Consider the following 22277-nt stretch of genomic DNA (forward strand, 5'->3'; position numbering starts at 1 on the left):
ATGAGATTAAATTGAAACTACTTACAATTACTAATATTATTATTTATGACGTTAGATTCTATCCTCTAAGTATTTACTTGGTCAATGTACCAAAAAGTAATAATATACCTAGTGCTAGACTTATTTTAAGACTTGTGAAAATTATTAAATACCATATTTTCTCGCATATACGCCATATTTGTTACTTAACAAAATGATGAGTGAATCAAGGGTATGGCTTATATGCGCACAAACTAGACTTGACATGCATAAAACTACAAGCTGACAGACGAAACGCCATAACGCAAGATACTGTGGCCGATAGGGTCATTTATTTCAAAATAGAGAAAATATCAACAGATAAAACGCTAAACTAAATTTATTTTGACGGCTATGAATGAAATTTAAGAAGAAAAAAAACTTATCTTGCATAAAACATGAAAAAGTCACTTGCGCCTGCCATTGCTCGCTCAGGGTAACGCCATCTTACCTAGGGGATGACAAAGTACACCAATATGGACACACTTTCTGGTTGTACTGCTCATGTGACTTTTTAAAATTTGTCTACGTGCAGGCAACACCATTTCAGAATGTGCAATCCAGCAGATGATCCTTTTGATTCATACAGAATCACAGAAGTATCATGGGCAATGAATTTTCATAAAATTTTCCCTTCAAAGTAACACATTTGTACTTAAAACCATGAATATGAAAATTATGAATTCGGGGCACCTTATATGCAGGAAATTGCAAAATTCAACAATTTTAGGGGGCTAAAATGCAAGAAAATCCGGTAATGCTTGTTGATTGCAAATGCAGTATAATACAATATTTCAAAATTTGATTTTAGCTGTTTATTTTATATGTTAATTCCTGCAACTAATTAATCATATTAATTAGTTAATATAAATCAATAAGTTATTAATTTTAAAAACAAGCCTGGCCGAGATCGGAGTTTTGCGGGAACTGTGTTCCGCAAAATTCAAGACAGGAGGACACTTGCTCACGTACACGCTTGTTGCCATGCAGTTTATTCAGGACATTCAAGTTTTATTTAGATATGGGGCTCAGACAGTGGGAGATAGCACAGTCATTAAGTCACAGTAAAGGGATTGTTATTGTAGTTTGTCGACCTTACACAGGCAACTCCCGCTTATGCGTATTCTGAGGAGAAAAGGCAATTCATATCTCCTAGATGCTGAAATGTTTGTCCAAGAATAGTTGAACGGATTTAGCTTTGTCCATGGTTACAAGATGATGCAGTAATTTAAATACATTCAGGCTGGTTATGTTGAGACTCAACAGACGACCAGGGGACTGTTGAAAATACTGTGCCCACACAGCGTGCAACTGAGAAGCTGGACTCAAGCACGCATTCAAGTGTCCTCCAGGCCACAATTACCAAGTATTTTAATGAATTCTGCTTGGTTGTTTTTTTTTTTATATTTTTTTTCTTGAGCCTGGCCGCCGGCGGGAAAAAATTAAGCTAAAGTTAAAAAAAAAAAGATTAGAACAAACAACCCTAAAAAAATTAAGCAGAAAAACTGAGTTATGCACATTGTTATTGCACCCGAAGTTATTGCACACAAGGGATTGTGTGTCATGCTAACGCAAGTTTAGAGTCGTGATGACTGTGGGAAAAATGTGTCCCTAAAATAATTTGTCCGTGCTTTGTAAGACCTGTAGCGTCTGCCGAAGGGCAATAGCTGGAACAGGTTGTGACCAGGGTGGTATGGGTCCCTAACAATGTTCCCGCCCGGCTCTGCTGAGGTAGCGAGGGCTGGCAATGTCATCCAGTGAGGGCAGAGAGCAGCCGATGATCTTCTGGGCAGTGTTGATCACTCTCTGCATGGCTTTTCTGTTTGCCAGGATGCTCTTGACAGTTGCTCTATAGAAGGTTACCAGAAGCTTAGTGTCCAAGCTGGTCCTCCTGAGTATCCTGCCGTGGTGTTGGTAGACCAGGAGAGCGAAGGACAATTCGTCGCCGGATTCGCCGCCGGACATTTGGTGGAACGGACACTTCGTCGCCGGACTTGCTCAAGTGCAGTTCAAATGCAGTTGCCAGACGACCAATTCATTTAAAGTGGAACGTCTGGTTGAAATGTACTGTTGACAAGCACAGTGAATGAATGGGATCTTTAACTGCCAATCGTCAATGAAAATGGATTGAACGCCTATTGCTGTGAATGGCAGAATATTAGTTAACTTCACACACTGACTTGTCTAAGCTTTTCTGTGAAATGTTGTCTATTCAATACTGGCATATTCTTCAATGGACTGCACAACAAACTGACCAGAGGTGCTACTACAACATGAAGTCCATGTGTTTATCACCATTGGTTTGTTCATTTATTGGTGTTTGAATAGGAAACTATGTTCATTGGAGAAAAGCCGACATTAAACAACATTCATTAATCAGCATTACATAGGAAATAGACCGAATTATTGCCGTCCTGCTACACAAACTCAAGAGACTTAACTAAAAGGCAACTTTTCTACCATTACCTGTGTAATGCTGATTAATTAATGTTGTTTGATGTCGACTGGACCCGGTCTACGCATACTCCATTTATGAGGTGTGGGGCCAGATCTGTGCTGCATTTGAAAAAGTCCAGGATTATTTATTTAGTTTTTGTGGAGTTTAATGTGAGATTGTTCACTAAACACAGCGAAGACAGTTTGTTGACCTCATCTCTGTAGGCAGACTCATCTCCCCCTGAGATGAGTCCGACCACAGTGTACAGGGAGTATAGAAGAGGACTCATTACACAGCCTTGAGCGGAGCCAGTGCTCAGTGTAATGGAGGAAGAAAGGTGGGGACCAAGTCCAACAGTTTGTAGACGGTTGGTTGAGAAGTTCTTAATCAAGCAGCAGATGCAAGAGGATAGTCCAAGGTGGAAGAAGTTATCAGCCGGAATGTGCAAAAGTCTAGGATTATTTCTTTAGTTTCCGTGGTGTTTAATGTGAGATTGTTCACCACGAAGACAGTTTGTTGTCATCTCTGTAGGAAGACTCATCCCCCCTGAGATGAGTCCGACCTTAGTGGTGTCATCTGCAAATTTGATGATGGCGTTAGACTGGTGGGTCGGTGTACAGTCGTATGTGTACAGCGACTATAGAAGAGGACTCAGTACACAGCCTTGAGCGGAACCAGTGCTGAGTGTCATGGAGGAAGACAGGTGGGGACCAAGTCTAACAGTTTCTGGACGGTTGGTTAAGGAGCTCTTAATGGAAGAGGATAGTCCAAGGTTGGAGAAGTTGTCAGCCAGAATGTCCGGTATTACAGTGTTGATGGCTAAGCTATAGTCAATGAAAAGCATCCTCACATAGTTGCCATGGTTCTCCAGCTGGCTTGGTGCTGTGTGTAGAGCTACGGCAATGGCGTCCTCAGTGGACCTGTTTGATCTGTTAGCAAACTGGTGAGGGTCAACTGAGCGAGGGATTGTGTCCCTGATTTGGCAGGCCACCAACTTTTCAAAGCATTTCATGATCACAGGTGTAAGTGCAGCAGGCGTATAATCATCCAAGCTGTCAATGTTTGGCTTTTTAGGGACAGGCATAATGTTGGCAGATTTCAGGCAGGATGATTGATTGTTGCAGGGAACAATTGAAAATCTTTGTGAAAATCCCATTCAGCGTGTCAGCACAGGCTTTAAGCACCTTCCCAGATACTCTGTCGGAGCCAGCAACCTTCCTGGTGTTCACAATCCGCGGTGCCTGTCTCACTTCACGTTCCTGAAGCTTCACCGTACTGCTGCAAGGTGGTGGATGTGTGAAACTTGCAATAACCCTGTCACACTGGAATCTATCACAGTACAATCACAGGGCACAATGTTTTTAGACATAAAAGTATGTGTTGTACCCCTGAATTAGCAATTTCACTACCTTTAAACCACAGGGGGAAATAATCAGACAGGTCAGTTGTTGTTATCTTCAAGCCAACTTTTACCGAAAAAATATAATCAATTCACACAAAAACATAATATACAATGACACCCTTATATGTATATATACATATAAATATATTAACAACCCGTTATAACCCAAAACAATGTACTTGTTGTATAAACGGTCATAACTTGTTACTATTGTAACTTGTGTTACCTTGTTTTCCAACTTAGCAAAGTCCTTAGCTAGTTAGCAGGGCAAACAAAGGAATCTCAAAGCATAGCTTAGCTCCATTTGCTACTACCGTCATACACACATACACATTACAATGCTAACGCTAATGGCGGCAGAGGGTACGTTGCTAATGCTATTACCTGTGCTCTACTCGAGGCTCGTGAAATCTCAATAGTATAGCTTCCTTTGGTACGACCGTCATATACTGCTCACTCATGCTAACGCTATAATGGCGGCCAAAGGTAGCTTGCTAAAGGCTATACATGTCCTCCAGCCGAGACTCGCACATTCACGCCCACACATAAAAAGTAAACAAACCTTACTAAACATTATGTTCTTTCTCACATGCTAACTATTGTCTCCTGCAAACCCCACACTCAATCGGTCTCCACAACAAAACAACATACCTTCAAAACACAGGGGGAAATAATCAGACAGGTCAGTTGTTGTTATCTTCAAGCCAACTTTTACTGAAATGCCTGAATATCCCCCCCACGTTTCAGCTACATGAGCCCAGACATAAAAAAAACGAATACCGATCCATACCCTTGCTATTTGGCTGGAGGCATCAATAATCGAAGACTGATGAACATCCATCCCAAAACTAGTTTTACCTCAAACATGCAATCATTTATAACTTAACTCACTTTACCCTGTCACATATGTATACCAGATCATTGCTGTACAACTGCTGAAACTGTTATGGAAATACTGTATATACTGGAGATATTACAGTAATTATTATCTAATCATCTAATGTGTTTCATTTCAACCAAAAGTATTTTTTTAGCAAGAAAGGAAAAGCAAAATTAACAATGAATTTTTAATCTTTTGATAAAAGTTGAATTACTCCTGAACTATTTGTGCAATATCCATCTCCTGGCCAAAACACATGCTTTTATAATTCTATCAATTTTTCTTTGGTCAGATGTGGGCCTTCCTCAGTCATCTTCCAGTGATGGAGGTTGTGTTGAGTGTCAAGGGCTGGTGGGAGGATAACCAACAACAAACAGAGCATGTCTTGGCTTCTGCAGGAGCAAACCTGAGGGACGCCAACAGCTGGTTGGATGTCCATGCTGATCAGGAGTATGTTTTGCAAGTGTCCCTGACACGAATCAACCAAGGCCATCTGAGGGTCAGTAACACATATTTTACACATCACCCCGGAACCATAGATTATTGATCTCACCGATACAGCTGTCCACATGCAGAGAATGGAGTAAGAAACAATGCTGTGTTGATTGTTCAACAGGAAGTAAACAAGCCTCAATTTTTTCAGTAAAATTAATAATGGGTGCATCAATACTAGAGAAGAAAGCCTCACAAGGCCTTGACTAACATGTCATCAACAGTCAGAGCAGTTACACAGCTATTAATTAATTTGACAAATGAAGAAAAAAATAATTCAAAAAACAACCCCCAAAATTAATTGATTTGAAAAACAAAGATGAAAAAAATCATTAGAAAAACAACCCCAAACTTAATTTAAAAACGAAGAAAAAAATAATTTAAAAACAATTAATTCAGAAAACAGTGCCAACAATAATTAATTTAAAAAACAAAGAAGAAAAAATAATTACCATATTTTCACATCTATGGGGTCCATTTAAAAGTCTAAAATGGTCGATGCACCCAATCGGTCGGTGCATCTTGTCTATGCACTAAATTCAATTATGTATGACCCTGAGCGCTTAAGTGACTGGTTTTATTTCTTGCCGGCACGCTACTTATTAAGATCAGCCCAGCGGACATTCACCCTAAAAATAGCCTCCCCACAGTATTACGGTATCCAATTACAATTCAAAACATCCCAGGGGAGTGGCAAGGCATTTGACCTCTGTGTGCTTACAGCACTTTTAACCCTTCAAAACACTCTTAATACCCAAAAAAAATCATATTAGAGCTATGCAGAGGAAATGCATGATGTGAATGAAAACACAATGCGGGTGTGAACGCTTGGAAAATGGACTGGAGCCATCGATTGAACACAATTTAAATAGGTTTGCTAACAAATTGCCAACAGATTGCTAATGGAATGCTAACGGGTGGCCAACATTGTAGTTCGAGCAGTCAGTGTCCACGAGTTACGTGACGTTTTGGAACTAATTGTTTATGCCGATATAACAGCGAGGAGAATCAAAGGCTTGAAAGTGATGCATGTCGCGAGTTACAATGGATTGTGGATGACTGGGCCAACACTGTTCGAGCTTTTGCCAAAGATGGAATGAAGTTCCCGGAATACAAAACTCTGAATGACAGTGGAGCTTAGCATGTTAAACGCTGAACTCTTTATATCGGAGTGTACCTTTTACCTCAATAAAGCGTTGTCAAACTTTGTTTTGCTTGTGCTGTCTTTTAAAAAAGCACCGTAGTGCCTAGCCTAAAATACACTAGCAGCTAGCATAACATACTCTAGCGGCTGGCATAACATATGCTAGCCTAGCGTCATGCTAGCGCCTTATCGGTCAAAGTGTCTAAGGTGTTGACAAAAACAGAAAATATACCCGCAAAAGAGACTGCGCCCTGTTAGTGTGTTTTATAGGTGTGAAAATACGGTAATATTTATTTGACATTCTTTCATCGTTGGAAAATGTTAAGAAAGTTTGTATCATATTTGTCCTACAGAAACTATATTAAAACAGAATTTATGTTTCTCTCCCCAATTTTTAAACATTTTGGAAAAAGCTCCACGGAGCCACTAGGGCAGCACTAAAGAGCCGCATGTGGCTCCAGAACCTATCCGATCCCCAATGTAGCATACTCCCTGTTCCCTGGCCAGCTAAAGAGACAGTGTTTCAAGTTATGTCTTATATTTAAGTTGTAAGAATCCACAATAGGTTTCTTAAAAACTATAGGGGTAGAATAGATACTTTTGACTTTGTCTGCATTGATGCAGACTCTCCATCAGTCCCTTGTGGTGAAAAAAGAGCTGAGCCAAAAGATGAAGCTCTCTATTTGCCGGGCGATCCACGTCCCCACCCTCATCTATGGTCACGAGCTGTGGGCCTTGACCAAAAGAACGTGATCCCGGTACAAGCGGCTGAAATAAATTTCCTCTGCAGGATGTCCGGACTCTCCCCTAGTGATAAAGTGAGAAGCTCGGTCATCCGGAAGGGGTTCGGAGTAGAGCCCCTGCTCCTCCTGATCGAGGCATCTGATCTGATCAGGATGCCTCCTGGACCTGCCCTGGGGAGGGGTTCAGAGTAGACCCGCTGCTCCTCCTGATCGAGGCATCTGATCTGATCAGGATGCCTCCTGGACGCCGGCCTGAGGAGGTGTTCCCGGGCATGTCCCACCAGGAGGAGGCCACGGTGCCGAACTCGGACACGCTGGGGAAACTATGTCTCACGGCTAGCCTGGAAACGCCTTGGGATACTCCCGGAAGAGCTGGATGAAGTGGCTGGGACAGGGAAGTCTGAGCTTCTCTGCTGAAGCAGCTGCCCCGATGACTTTGGCTAAGCGGAAAAATTGGAGATGAAATGAGAAGTTATAATGATAATGAAATATAAATGCAATTGTGCTTTGGACCGGAGTATTTTTTCCTCTCTCATGTTGTGTTCCCTGCCTGTCTTTGCCCTGTTGCAGCTTCTGTAATGCCATACACTCACTCCATATACTACACTGCAAACCCCATACCATTATATGTGGAGATGCCTGAACTGAACTTGGATGCCCATGTCTTCTTTAAGGGTTAGGGTTTAAGACATGGCATCCCATTATCTTTACAGAACTTTCAATCATGATTCGTCTAACCACAGAAGAATTTGCCACTTTTCCACACTGCATTTTGCTTTTATTTCCCACGCAATAATTTGTGCTGAAACTGTCAACAACCTATCACTGTACTTTGATCATGTTCCTTTTACCGAATAATTAATATTTATACATTTTTCTTAATTGGCTTTGTGTCTTCAGAGGAAGCAAGACAGTAAGGCTCAAGCGCCAAGATTCCCCAAAGCAAAAGATGAAGGTTGGTTCCTTGTCATTGGTGAAGTGGAGCACAAGGCGCTGCTGGCAGTGAAACGAATTGGATATGTACGGAACCACACTACAGTGTCTGTGGCCTTCTACTCACCTGAGAAGACTGGAAAGTAAGTTTATCTAATCATAAAATTATTTAAGGCCTTCATTAACTCCATCAATTTGTAATCTAGTGGTGCCGTGATCTTGAATACCTGCATTGGGAGGAATTATTATATTACCATAATTTACTATTTTCAGTATGTTAACGATACTTTTATGCATCAAAGTATATTTTGGCACCATTATTTGTGATTATGCATATCCATTCACTGGACTAAAAATCTGCCAACTGAATATATTCAAGAGAAATGTCAATAAACTTGTGCTTTCCTTTTTGATCTGCAACACCCAAATCTTCAGATGTCAGTAAATATATATAAAAAAAATCACACACATATGGTACCTTTACCTCTCTCCATGGTCGCTTCGGTCCGCCCACTCAGGAGTCACACTGCCCGCTGCATACGTCTCTCCTCTAGTCCGCCTTCCTCTGACTGCAGGTCAGCAGTCTAGATTTACATGTGCAAAATGTTGGAGATCACATGATAAGATGTGGGGATGAAATGCCTGAAGACAACAAACCCTTTTATCAGTGATCGACCAATATTTAGACGGGCCGATATTTGGCAATTTGATGTATATCGGTATTGGCCCTTTATTTAATCCGACCAGCCAATATCGAGCAATCAATTTAAAATTAGGATATTTCGACACAAATACAGCTGCACATCTCTTTGTAGCTTCTGCCTGCTCTACCTTTTTTTTCCCTCCAAGATGGCGCCATCAGGCGACAGCCTGGAGGGAAAGTAGCTCTGTCCACTCTTCGAGTTTTACAGCCTTACTATCTTTTTTATATTACATTTTAATATTTCTTAATACATTCCATTTTACTTAACTTTAGAATTTATACTTTCTTTGCTCTGTTAGCCTGGCGTCTTTCTGCTACTTCTTTTTTGGAACCATTCAGCCGTGCCCACGCTGTCATACACATGGGATTAGCAAGGAACAATATGCAGCAGAAGGAGCAACACCTCAATGCCGCTGGAAATGCGGAGCGGGTCAAAGGTGCCAGCCGGGAGAAGAAGCGACGCTTCTGACCAACCATTCCATCTATTATAATGGGGAAAGTTAGATCCTTCCCTAATAAGATGGAAGAGCTGTTGGCGCTTACCAGGGGGGAAATGGAGTTGATGGGTTGTACTCTGTTACTTTTGATTGTTCAGCTCCTTCTGCAGATAAGCTTGGAAGAGTGACTCTGCATATGTTCAACCTTGGTCACAGTCTGCAGAAATTCCCCATCTTGTGGTAGACATCCTGTGTGTGGTTCCAGTTTTATACAACTCTACAGCATCTTTTTCTTAAGTCTTTATCCGTTTTCGCTACTGCATCCAAGATGGCACCGCTCAAGCGGCAGCCGGTAGCGGTAGCTCCATCCGCTCTTGATCGTTTTGTGTTTTTGTGGCATTTCTGTCTTATTTTATTGCATTCTGGTATTTCTTAATGATTTCCCATATACTTTGCTTTGTACTTTGTGCTTTTTGCTTTGTTGTCCTGCGGCCTTTGCGACTCGGCCCGACCCTCTTTGGAGCCATTCAGCCGTGCCTCCACTATTATGCATGCAGGATCAGCTGTAAGCAGTGGATGATAGTGCCGGGGGAAGAAGCAACGCTCCAGACCTAGCATTCCATCATTGTTATGGGAGCGTGAGATCTCTCCCCAGTCAGATGGAGGAGCTTGTGTGCTTTGAAGCCCCCTCCGGCCTTTCCCCTGCTGCTGATTAGGTGATAGGACAGTTAAGGAGGATCTAGGCAAGGAAGATGATCTTTAAAACCTCCAGACTACTGAGGGACTTTATGGTAACCTCAGTCTCAGTCTGCAAAAGGTCCCCACCTTCCTGTGTGTGGCTCCAGTTTCTTACCTAGGTCTACAATGTCTGGTGTGTCTTGCTACTTCAACCAAGAAATTTCCCAAATACGGGATGAAATACAGTCCTAATCTAATCTTACATAAATAACCTACAAAGGGGCTCATTAGGTCGAGGGCTTTGATGTTGTTGCAACTGCTATGCTTCAATTTTGCTCCCTTTATTGGTAATAAACACACCAGCACCATCACAAATTAAACTCTTACCCTCTGTTGCCTTGCCGCTCTACACATTAAGTTGTATTGTACATTCAATAACATACATATATTTATAAGTTTTAAGAATCCACAATATGTTTCTTAATAACCATAGGGGTAGAATAGATACTTTTGACTTTGTCTGCAGTGATGCAGACTCTCCATCGGTCCGTTGTGGTGAAAAAGGACCTGAGCCAAAAGATGAAGCTCTCTATTTACCGGTTGATCTATGTTCCCACCCTCATCTATGGTCACAAGCTGTCGGTTGTGACTGAAAAGACGAGATTCTGGATACAAGCGGCTGAAATTAGTTTTCCCTGCAGGGTGTCTGGACTCTCAATTAGAGATAAGGTGAGAACCTTGGTCATTCAGGAGGGGCTTGGAGTAGAACCGCTTCTCCTCCAGCTCGAGAGTAGCCAGATGAGTTGGCCTAGGCATTTGATTGGGAAGCCCGCTAGACGCTTCCCTGGCCAGGTATTCCGGGCATGTCCAACTGGCAGGAGGCCACGAGGCCGATTGCTGATTGCTCTGTCCCTCTTGGGTCGCTGACGGTGAGAGGTGATGAGCAAGCATACTAATTGCTTCCCAGCTCGGTGCCTGTATATTGGGGTCCAGCTGGGTAAATGAGAGGGTAGCATTTGTCTGCCTTCAGGCTGTGCTTACACACCAAGTGGCAACGCAGAGTAGCCAACCCTTTTTGGATTCCTTCGAATGGCATGGCAATAAATGCCATCGGGCTGAAGTCCTATGAGGCCCTTTTGACCTGCAGGATTCCAGAGCCAGCCGATGGGTACCAGTTGGCAGAGTGGCACTGTCTATTCAGGGGTACTAGAAAGGAAGATCCTTTGGGAAGTCAAATCTCGGATTCAGGAGGAGCAGTGTGGTTTTTGGGATCAGTGTAGAGTCACTGCACATCTGGATTGTAAGGACCCAGATATGTTGGTTTGGGCATCTGTTTAAGAAGCCTGCTGGACACCTCCCCGGTGTCCCAAGACAAGCTGGGAGACTATCTCCTGGGATTACCTTGGGATGTTCCCGAAAAATCTGGAGGAAATGCTAAATCTGGGCTTGCTTAAGCTGCTGCCCTTACGACTCGACCTAGGATAAGTGAAAAATGAGCATAAGTAAAGAGAGTCTGGCCTCTGGCAGCCAGTTGTCCTTCGAGATCCCAATACCATCACCCAACCCAAAAGCATAGTTTACTGATGTTTCTGCCAGAGGTAAAGATGATTAATAAATGATTAATAAATCCAACATACATTTCCATCAATGGCAGCTGATAAGTTAATTTATGTATTGACGTTAAAGCCAAGAGAACAGTCAAAGTTTTTCATCTGTTTCGTAAGATTCTTCTTTGTAAGTGGTACGATGTTATAAATAATGTGCTATCTTGGCCAATATGAAACAAGTTCATTTTTAGAACAACTCTTGTTTATCTATCACTGTCAATGGCAGCCATATGAGTTACCTTCATATTGTTATTGTTAATGCCTCCCATTCCAAATGTTCTGTATGCTTTCAGATACATCTACACACTGTACTTGATGAGTGACAGCTATTTGGGTCTGGACCAGCAGTATGATATTCACCTCAATGTCATACCAGCCAGCATCACTGCCCAGGTCAAAACAGAGGTCACAGACTAGATTGAAGAATGCCTAATGATATTGGCGTTCCGCTTCAATAGTTACATCATGCAGAAGTCATCTCTCAAACACAGCACATTTCCTGAAACAGTGGCTGTATTATGATAAAAAATTATAATCATGTATCTTGTCTTTGGACATATGCCGAATTTATTAGTGTTTTTGTAGTAACTGAATTTAATTTTTGGTAAATTATTTAATTCATTCTTTCCAGTCCTAACCTTTCACTTGGATTGCTGATCTTTGAAAAGAAGAAATTGATGAATAAATAGATCTCTTCATCTTTCTTTACTATGGTTATAAATCTCATTTTATCTTAGGAACGGCTTTATCCTCATTAGGGTCACAGGGATTGCTGGATAACCGTCTCGTGCACCCCACCCACAAACAGAACCAACATGCAAAAATAAAAATTGATTTTGAGAAGAGTAGAAATATATAAACACCAATATAAATGTATTAATTTTTTTTTAATTATCCATTTTTTTCTATCTTGTATTTTTTATTGTCTAAGTATCTAAGTTGTTGTTAGGTTCATTAATAATTACCCTCTTTCGTACTTATAACTGCAGGCAGACATCTTATTCAATTATTGACATTTAATTAAATAGAATGGATCACGGATAAAAACCTCAGAGGGGAGATTCAACAAGCCAGGGTTTCCCCTACAACTTCGGACCCTCTCCTCGAATAGACATTTTCGTACGACTCTTATTGCCATGAATCAAAACAATTTAGTTGTTGATCATTTCATCACGTTTGAGTAAAAACATTTGGAACTACAATAACAATCAAAGTATTTTACCAATAACAAGGCAGGAGACTAGACCTAACAACATTTGGATTAGAACAATTATGCATTCCCTTGACCTAAGAATCATATAACAATTACATAAAGAAAAACCCGAAGTGCGTCACGAGGTATAGCCACTATGTTGTAAACGACAGAAGCAACATTCTTGTTATTGGCCAAATGGCCCTGGCCTCGTTGGAAAAAGGGACCACCGAATCTCGAAAACCCAGATTAGGTGAATTGTTTGTATAAACATCCTGGAACAGGCAGTCCAGGTTAGAGATGACTTGGCGGTTATTGGTGACCTCGCAACACTTTGAGAATAATAAGAGAATGATTTAACAAAGAAATGACTTAATACAACTATATGTATAATAGTAATACAGAATAAACCCAACAGTTGTTTTAATCACATTACACTATTCCTAATCAATGACTATCAATGAGAGTATGCATGTGCAGAACAACTGTTTAGGAAGCAAACTCCGGCACCACATCCAGAAGTCACACATACATGTGAGCAGTTAGGCACCCAAGCAACAATACAAGCAAACACTTTGATCAGTGTGTGTCAAATGGGCCACAGACTTGTAACCCCCACTCCACGTTCACCGACCTGCCTACGCTTTTTCCGTTTTGCCTTCGCTTTGTCAGGGTATTTTACAATAAAGAGAAATCGCCACGAGCAAAGCTGTCTTTGTGCCTGGTTCGGGGCCGTCCGCCCACGGTCATAATAGCATAATTGAGCCAAGATATGGACCCACAGGCTCAGACTGAACCCCTACAAGTCAACCAGCGCCACTCATGGATTAACACAGGTGTCCCATTTTTTTTCTGACCGAGGTATCTCAGATTTCGCAGACGCTATGGTCATTGCAGACACGGTTCACACTATCGTATCACGCAAAATGGACACAACCAACCCCAATCTCACAAGCTCACATGGTAACCCCATTGCCGCGACTCTGCAAACCCATAATCCCGCTGCCCACCCCATATAATGGCGACCTTGGTGCATGTCGGGCGTTATCTGTCAAAAACAACAGCCCCACATACAGCAGGGAACAAACCATGATTGCCTACCTCATCGGCTGTCTTTGTGGTGAAACTTCGTGGTAGGCTTGCACCGAGCGGTTGAGATGCTCGGATATTTGCTCCGTATGCCGACTTCACAGTGGAGATATGGAAAGTGTGCAATCACCCATTGCATCTTCGCCAGGGCATCCAAAGTGTGGTGGAATACTCAGTGAAGTTCCGTACTCTCACTGCTGAAAGTGGGTTCAAAGATGTTGCCCTCCAAGAAGTATTTATTGGGGGCTTAATCAAGTAAAGGACAAGTTGGCGTGTAGAGATGAGCCCGGCTCCCTCGATGCGCCCGTGAATTTGGGTATAAGAATTGACGGTCGACTCCGAGAATGCCGAAGACAGCGGCGAGAAAACTCGCACGTAGATCCAACATGAGAGCGGCACCTTCCTGACATCTCTTCCAGCTGTGGTAACCCTGCCCCCCGTGATGACGTCAGAGCCCATGCAACAGGGTCACTCCAGGCTTTCTGAGGAGGAACGATCTCGTCGTCTTCGCTTGGCTTTGTCCTTTTACTGTGGTGAGACAGGTCATTCCGTACGTGTGTGTTCAGTTCCACCAGTAAAAGAGGTCTCACCAAGAAAGAGGGAGATTTCGGTAAGCCCCACTTGGGGATCTTTCCATCGTTTTCTGCTGCCGGTCTCTCCTGGAAGGGCCAGTCGCTCGAGACGACTGCACTGGTCATTTGCGGAGCGAATGAGAGTTTTATCGACCCCTCCATGGTGTCCCAATTTGGAATCTAGTCTTCCCCATTGGGTGTATCTTTGAGCACCACCACACTCAACAGTCCTCCCTTGGGCAAGGTAGACCTCCGGACGGAGCCAGTCCCCCTCTGTTTATCTGGGAACAACCAGGAGATTGCATGTTTTTATGTTTTGGACTGCCTGGAGACCCGCATAGTCCTGGGTCTTCCATGGCTGAGGGAACACAACCCAGTCATTGACTGGTCAAGTCCCAAGGTCAGAGCCTAGAGTCCTGCCTGCCACACCAGGTGTCTCCAGTCAACCCATGTACCCGCGAGGTCCCATCCAAAGGCACCCACCGACCCCCCCTGGCCTGCTACCATGATCTTGTACAGGTCTTCAGCAAGAACCATGCAATGGCACTTCCTCCAGATTGCCCCTATGACTTTGCCATTGATCTCTTATCTGGTGCCACTCTTCCCAGGGGACGTCTCTACAATATATCCAAACCTGAGCGAGAGACACTGGAGGATCACATCTCTGACACACTAGCACCAGCCCTCATCCTCTCTGGTCAAGGCAGGGATCTTCTTCGTTAAGAAGGATGGCTCACTAACGTCCCTGCGTTGACTACCGCGTTTGATTTTACAAGCATTTTCCAACCCTCCGGTTGTGAGGAGCCCACAACCATCTTACCATCCTCCTTTTCGGTAGCAGCTCTGAGAACTAACCTTGAGGCCAAGGTCCTGTGGGCCCAGGATACAGAACCTGTCCCCGGACAAGGTACATAAAAGAACCTCTATGTCACAATCTCGGTTCATTATAGGGTGGTTGAATGGGCCCACACCTCTCGCCTTACCTGCCACGCAGGAGTTACTCGCACACTGGCGGTGTTGCGCCAACACTTTTGGTGGCCAACATTTAGCGTGATTTCGCGCTCCTTCGTATCTGCCTGCCTGTGTGTGCCCACAGCAAGTTCTCGACCAATCCAAATTCCGGTCTACTCCGTCCACTGCCTATTGTAGTAGCCTTTGGTCCCACGTTACTCTTGATTTCGTCACAGTCCTCCCAACTTCTCGAGGCAACACCACTATCTCAACCATAGATGGCCATTTTTCCAGGGCCGCGCACTTTATCGCCCTCCGCAAACTGCCCTCGGCCCAGGAGACAGCCAATTGAAGCACGTGTCCCGGCATGGAATTCCTGCCGACTCCGTCTGTGACCGGGGTTTCCAATTCATCTCTCATGTCTTGTCCGACTTCTCTTCAGTTCTTGACATTACAGTGAGCCTCTCTCATCTGGCTATCATCCAGGGATGGTCAGTGTGAACGCACCAACGAGCAGCTGGAATAAGCACTTCACTGCACCACCCATGCCACCCTACCTGGAGCGGCTGCCCTGGCAGTACACTCACACTTCACACCCTAATTCCTCTTACAACCTGTCCCCATTTGAATGTTACCTCGATTATCACCCTCCCTCATGTCCTTCTCTGGACGCACATATTACTGTGCCGCAGTGGCGGTCCGTGCATTTTGTCGTAGCGCCTTCAACTAATCAATCCAACCCTCAAAATCTATTTTATGGCTACTGCAGCTACAGCTGTGACACAAAAAAATCACCAATAATAACCTCATATAATTGAAAAAAAATTCAGAAACAGCCATATTTTACTCACCAAAAAAATCACTTTTAACTGTACACAATATCCATCCTCCTTTCTTTCCTCCTCCTTTTCTATTGCCATTGAAGCTAATGCTGAAAGTCGTGCCTGTCGTGTCGTATTTCTGGCATACGTTTTTATTCAATTTAGCGCTGAAAGTGTTCGTTCCCTGTTGCGACAGGCTTACTTGCTTAGGTGTCCGACCTTTCTTAATGATGTACAGTGTTCCCTCGGTTATCGCGGTTAATGGGGACCGGGACCACCCGGAATAAGTGCATTTCCCCAAAGTAGCTGAAGTATGCTGTTCATTCAGGTGTTTTTTTCCACATCAGAATGCAGGTGTTATGTTGGTGCATACAAACAAATCAAATACAGTATAAATACAGTAAAAAAAACAGTAAAAAACTGCAAATGTAATAAATGTAAACTTTTATTCAGAAAACTCTGAAATTCAAAAACATCGTAGCAGTCCGGATGGATCTTCCGCAGTTCTTTTGCGCGTAAGAAACATCGTTATGGGGATTTGTGAACGTTGATTTTTTTTGGTCGGTGAAGATGCGCCTGTAAACAGCCATGACGTCATCGATGCGATTGCTGAACTTGACGGCCCTCACCATGTTATCGTCCATTTCTTTGGCCTTTTTTGGGAGGTCTTTGGCAGCATTGAAGGGGTCCTGCAAATTATGCAAAGTAAGGCCACCTTCGTCAGCTTCGTCACCCTCGTCGTCGGCAGCAGACTCGTCTTCCTCCTCACTCGCCGACTCCTTTCATTTCCTGTAGGTCCTCCTCTGTCAGTGGGTCTGAGTGACAGTCGATGAGATTTGTAATCTCATCAGCTGTCATATCCGAGAAGCTCACTTTTTTGGTAATTGTCAACATCTTTCGCTTTTTCTTCTGCTCACTATAGAGGCGAGATAAGCGTGGACTGAAAAAGGGCATCGGGAGAAGCTTGGGCTTCCGTGGTGAATGGGCCAATGGGGAGTCGAGTATTCAGTGAGCATTCAGCTGGCCAATCAGCTTGCGTTTATGCCCGTGATGCCCCGTGATGCTTTGCGCATACGTGCATTCTTTGTGTTTGAAAATTTTGTAAAATGATACAATTACTAATTCTAACTGAATATTTTGTTTCCACATCTTGTAAAATGATGTAATTTATAATTTTAATTTAACATCTTTACATTTTTTATTTATTTTTTCCTGAAAAAAATTGCGAAGCTCTGAGTCCGCGGTAGCTGAAGCGCGAAGTAGCGAGGGAACACTGTACATCTTTTTTTTCTCAAAAAGTCTGCATTGAAAATGACTTTGCCAGCAAATCTGCCCACCAAATCCATTTGTTTTCCTCCGTCGGCCATAGTGGGTTGACTTTGCTCACCGTGGCTGGCTCAGTCTTATCGACGCTTGTTTAATGCAGCAGAGCTTGCAGAACCGATTGTGAAGACCTTGGGGGAGATTTCTGACCCTGGCAACAAATAATGGCTGAAATGTGATTGGTTAAATGCTTCAATAGGAAAACACACATCTAGAAGCAGTGCAACCAGGGGGAAAGCAATGAAAGGAAGAAAACAGACAATTTGGAATTATTTAATAATTATCGATGGACCAAATATAATAATTGAATCAGATCTTTTTAGGCCAGCAGAGAAGGCCTTGAAGGCCCGGACGGCCCGCCACAGCTGTGCCGTCCGTCCAAGCACACCTGGCCCAGGCGGTGCCAAGGCGTCATGAAGTCCTTGTACCTTTTGACTTTACCAGAGATGGAGAACAAGACAGTGCTGAAACTTGAAACATTGAGAGTCAAATAGCAGGATAGAAAATGTATATATGATTTGTTTTTCACAGGCCCTGATGAGCTTGTGTGATTTAAGAGAGAATAAAAACAAAGAGCCAAAGTGCAGGGGTACCTCGACATATGAGTGGCCCGACACACGAGCAATTCGAGATACGAGTAAAATTTTGGGCAAATATTTATCTTGAGATACGAGACAAATTTTGATATACGAGCAGACAGTGGACGCGAGATGCTGCTCATAAGAACATCAAGAGCACTTTCTCCCCACAACTCCCTCGTGAAATGTCTCTGGTCGGAACACCCTCTTTGGGGTCTTTGAGCACTGTTGCATTTTTTTGTCTTCCCACAACTCCCTCGTGAAATGTCTCTGGTCGCAACACCCTCTTTGGGGTCTGTGAGCACTGTTGCATTTTTTTCAGTGTTTTTTCTTTTTCCCGTTAGTCAGTGCGAATGGTGTATATACTACTTTTTGGAAAAGTGGTCGTGCGTTATCTTATTGTGAGGACATTTGTGTGCATTATTTTAGGAATATTTTGAAGGGAATACAAACTCAAACAACCCTCGATATTGACTGAAAGCCATTGTGGAGGCGGGGCAAAAAGAGCCTACCCGGGAGAAGAAAGGAATCAAAATGTCACATAAAGTTAGAATTAAGTTTAGTGTTAGGTTCGATTAAACTTATTTTTGAGTGTGTCTGCATCGTAATCCAAGTTCATTTAAATTTGTTTTTGTTATGTGGCGAGCGGGTTGCCGTCCAATAAGTTACACCCCCCCCCCCTTCCCTCTCTCCCCCCCTTTGAAATCTGTATAATTTCAGTACTATTAAACACATTTTAGTAATATTAAACCAATAGTTGTTACTTTGTTAATAGAGGGTGAATTAGAACAAATAAAACATTTTTTTCTAATCCAATATCCTATTTGTGATGTTATTTTTAGAGGGTTGGAACAAATTTGTTTTTAGTTCATTTAAATGGGAAATGAGGTATCACTGTATATCGAAAATATGGTAAGAAGAAAAAGCTGCATTCATTTTGACCGGGAGCCGCATGCAGTTCAAGAGCCACGTGTTTGCTACAACTGGACAATAATGATGAAATTTTGAACATGAAAAATCTGACATCCCGTTTGTGTAATCCACCCCTCCCTTTAGAGTTGGGATGTCTGTGATAAGGGCCTCAGAATCTAATAAAAATCGGCTAAAGCATACAAACGACAAAGCGCTATTGGGCAACTGCCACAAGTGGTCCTCAACATTTATAATTCTTGCAAGTGAAAATCCAGAAGGGGGACTTTTTTTTTCTTTATACCTGTTTTTGTGGATGTCTATCGGAAAATGTGACAAGTCATTTCGGTATTTACTCGCATGTAAGCCTTCCCAGCGTATAAGCCGCAACCTTTAAATTGCATTAAAACTGTTGAATTTTTCAATTTCTCGCGTATAAGCCGCTTTCTGATTTCGACTTTTCAACTCCATGTTCATGGTTTTAATAGGAAGAATGAATGTGTTACAGTAATCCCTGGAAAATTGCGGCTTCAATTTTCTGGGTTTCACTACATAGCAGATTTGGGGGGGGGGGGGGGCTTAAGTGAAAATCCACGCTGAAACTCGCAAGCTGAAGCCACGCCCCTGTCTTCCGCTTGATACTAGAACTCAGCACTGAAGTAAAAAAAATATTAAAGTTCAGACAGATTTGAAAATCTATGCTGAACCTCGCAAATGGAAGCTACTGCCCTGTCATCGGCTTGCGACTAGAACTCAGCATTGAAGTAAAAAAAAATTTAAAGTTCAGAAAGATGTGAAAATCAATGCTGAAACTCGCAAGCGAAAGCCACTCCGCTGGCCTCCACTTGCTACAGCACTGAAGTAAAAAAAATTAAAAAAATAAATGACAAATTTTAAAAAATATATATATGTGTGTGTATGCGTATGCACACACACACGCGCACACACACACACGCACACGCACCCACGCGCACACACGTACATATATGCATATGTACATATTTACACATATATACACATATATACATTGGCAATAACAGGCTTAGATAAGGGTGGACAGGAGCAATTCTCCGAAATCCAAAATCTGGCTTAGAAAGAATGTTAGTCGCTTTGGGTTTTTGACAGGATGTGTTGGTGCATGAATTCTGGGATATTTTGGGAATTGGGGACCCCATATCTAAAACAAATTCGAGACAAATGTGTAAACAGGCTCTATTTGGCGCTGGATGCCCAAATTCTAGTGGGGCCTTTCATGTTTTGAAACAAGTGACGCTTTAGGGAGATGGGTTGTCTATGAATAAAATGGGATGGGCAAAAGTCGACGGTGATCGAGGTTGCCAACCCTAATGTGGGGAGTGAGCAGTCCCGTGTTATTTTGGTTCAAAGAATTTGGACTCAAAGCGACGTGATAAAGGCCGTAGACGGCATTCATGTCGCATAAAATTGGCGTGAAGGAATTTGTCTTACAAATGGGGGACATTATCTTATCACCTAAATGAAGTTGAAACAAATTTGAATGGCCGCGTTAAAAGGTGATTGGCATGCTATTAGAGGGAATTGGGATTTTCCAAAAAAACTGATAGGGGGCCATTAGGTCATGGCGGCTGTGAATAGAATTTGAGTGTGAATTAAAGAAAAGAAAAACCTTAGAGGTGAAACTATTGCCACCCCAATTCTGGGAACAAAAAGCTAAACTGGTAACATTAAAAAGGGTATAACTTTATGTGAAACATGAAGGTATTTTTTTTAAAACGGTTAAAATGCTAGAGTGGGCGTGTGTGTTTTAAAGGATCTACTAATGAATGCGGGGTGGATCCAGACCCTCCGAAATGTGGGGTATTCCTGGCATCCTCTAAAATTTGTGGATTTTCTCCGGGTACTCCAGTTTACTCCCACAAAATGAAATTATGGATGCTAGACTGGTGAGCGTGAATGATGGTTTCTCTTTTTGTGTTTTTTTGATTGGCAGGCCACCGAGACATAATCTATCAATAAAATGCCAAGGTTGAAAAAATTTTGGGAATTTGGAGTCAAGGGAAGTCCCACGTCTCGACAAGGGGGCTGGTGGCCTTGCTACAACGGCACTGCAAAGCTTATGGTTTAAATCTATATGCATAGCTACATATGCATTTCAAAAGATACTTATATATTTTATTGAATTAAGTAAGATAGCATTCCACGATATGGAATTCCAGAAACTATCTATAGTGATAATGGCACCCATTTTATTAATAAAATAATTGAAGAAATTGGCACTAGGTTTCATATTTCATTGTGAAATGATTGCGCCTACCATACACAATTGGCGGGCCTTATATGAAGTCCTGTTTAGTAGACCTTACAAATTGCTATTATTCACTAGACAATGACAATTGGATGATGAGGCAAATCTAGCAAACTACCTGAGGAAATCTTTTTAAAAAAACCACCAAATTTAAGCTATCAGAGGGAGATTTTGCTTCTCAACAGGAAACGGACGACGTGACGGTGATTCCTGGAGACTGGGTGCTGATACGCAGCATAAAGAAGAAACATTGGAGCAACGCAAAGTGGGAGGGTCCATGTTGCTAACCACGCCAACAGCTCCGAAAGTAGCTGAAAGGGGGAGACGGATGCACCTTTCCCAAAGTAGGAAGGTTGTCTAAATTGAATTGTTTTAAAAAGAAAACTCCCTAAACAAAGACAAAAAGTCATGTTGAAAACAATTATTGCTTTTGGGGCAATGAGATTAATGATGATTGTGATTCTATTCCTCTCCACAGTAGGGTTGTTTTCTCCAGTTGGAGAGAAAGGCGGAGGCGTTTCGATTGAGGATACACCTTCTTACAGGAGGGTAAAGCGAGCAACATTCACGTTTACATTTGATTAACATTACCTACTAAATCAAATTTCCAGACATGAATTCGAGATTGAAAATATATATTTGGACTCGGCAACGTCCCGGTTGCCATACAAAGGATCAATCTATGGTGGGAAATGTGTGGTACATAACAGCCCAAAACGGAAATTGGGAAAAGCCTTGTTGCAGAAATTGGTCAAGATTGGAAAGCTTGGATTGACATATCAACTTGTGAAATTTATTTCTGAAACTGGGATTTCCCAAACGGGGGATAATTGGGTGCTGTTAATGCAGTGTAAAGAAGAGGGGCAAGCACTATGTGCAGCTACTTTGGTAAAAGGGTGGTCTGAAGTGAAACATTGAGGGGACGGGTAAGATAAACTTTCTGACTTAATAAGATACGGGAAACACCAATATTGATTGGAAAGATTATTGCTCAGCGAGCAATACCATAAAATGGAAGGGGACTCTTTTATATTGGGTTTGACGTCTCCATAGGGTTTCAATTGAGACTAAACCATTTTACAAA

The 22277-nt window shown here is 42.5% G+C and overlaps 1 protein-coding gene across 1 annotated transcript in view; it reads left to right on the forward strand.

The window, feature by feature from the left end:
* The window catches only part of ascc3 (activating signal cointegrator 1 complex subunit 3), a 125628-nt gene extending 113446 nt beyond the window's left edge, over window positions 1-12182 (forward strand). The window contains exons 40-42 of the mRNA XM_077711892.1: window positions 5030-5236; window positions 8017-8192; window positions 11768-12182. Of these exons, the coding sequence (XP_077568018.1) occupies window positions 5030-5236; window positions 8017-8192; window positions 11768-11891 (507 nt within the window). The 3' untranslated portion in view covers window positions 11892-12182. The remainder of the gene's footprint in view (window positions 1-5029; window positions 5237-8016; window positions 8193-11767) is intronic.
* The last annotated feature ends 10095 nt before the right edge of the window (window positions 12183-22277 follow it).

The sequence above is a fragment of the Stigmatopora nigra genome, unplaced genomic scaffold, assembly GCF_051989575.1.
Source record: "Stigmatopora nigra isolate UIUO_SnigA unplaced genomic scaffold, RoL_Snig_1.1 HiC_scaffold_55, whole genome shotgun sequence".
In the NCBI taxonomy this organism is placed as follows: Eukaryota; Metazoa; Chordata; class Actinopteri; order Syngnathiformes; family Syngnathidae; genus Stigmatopora; species Stigmatopora nigra.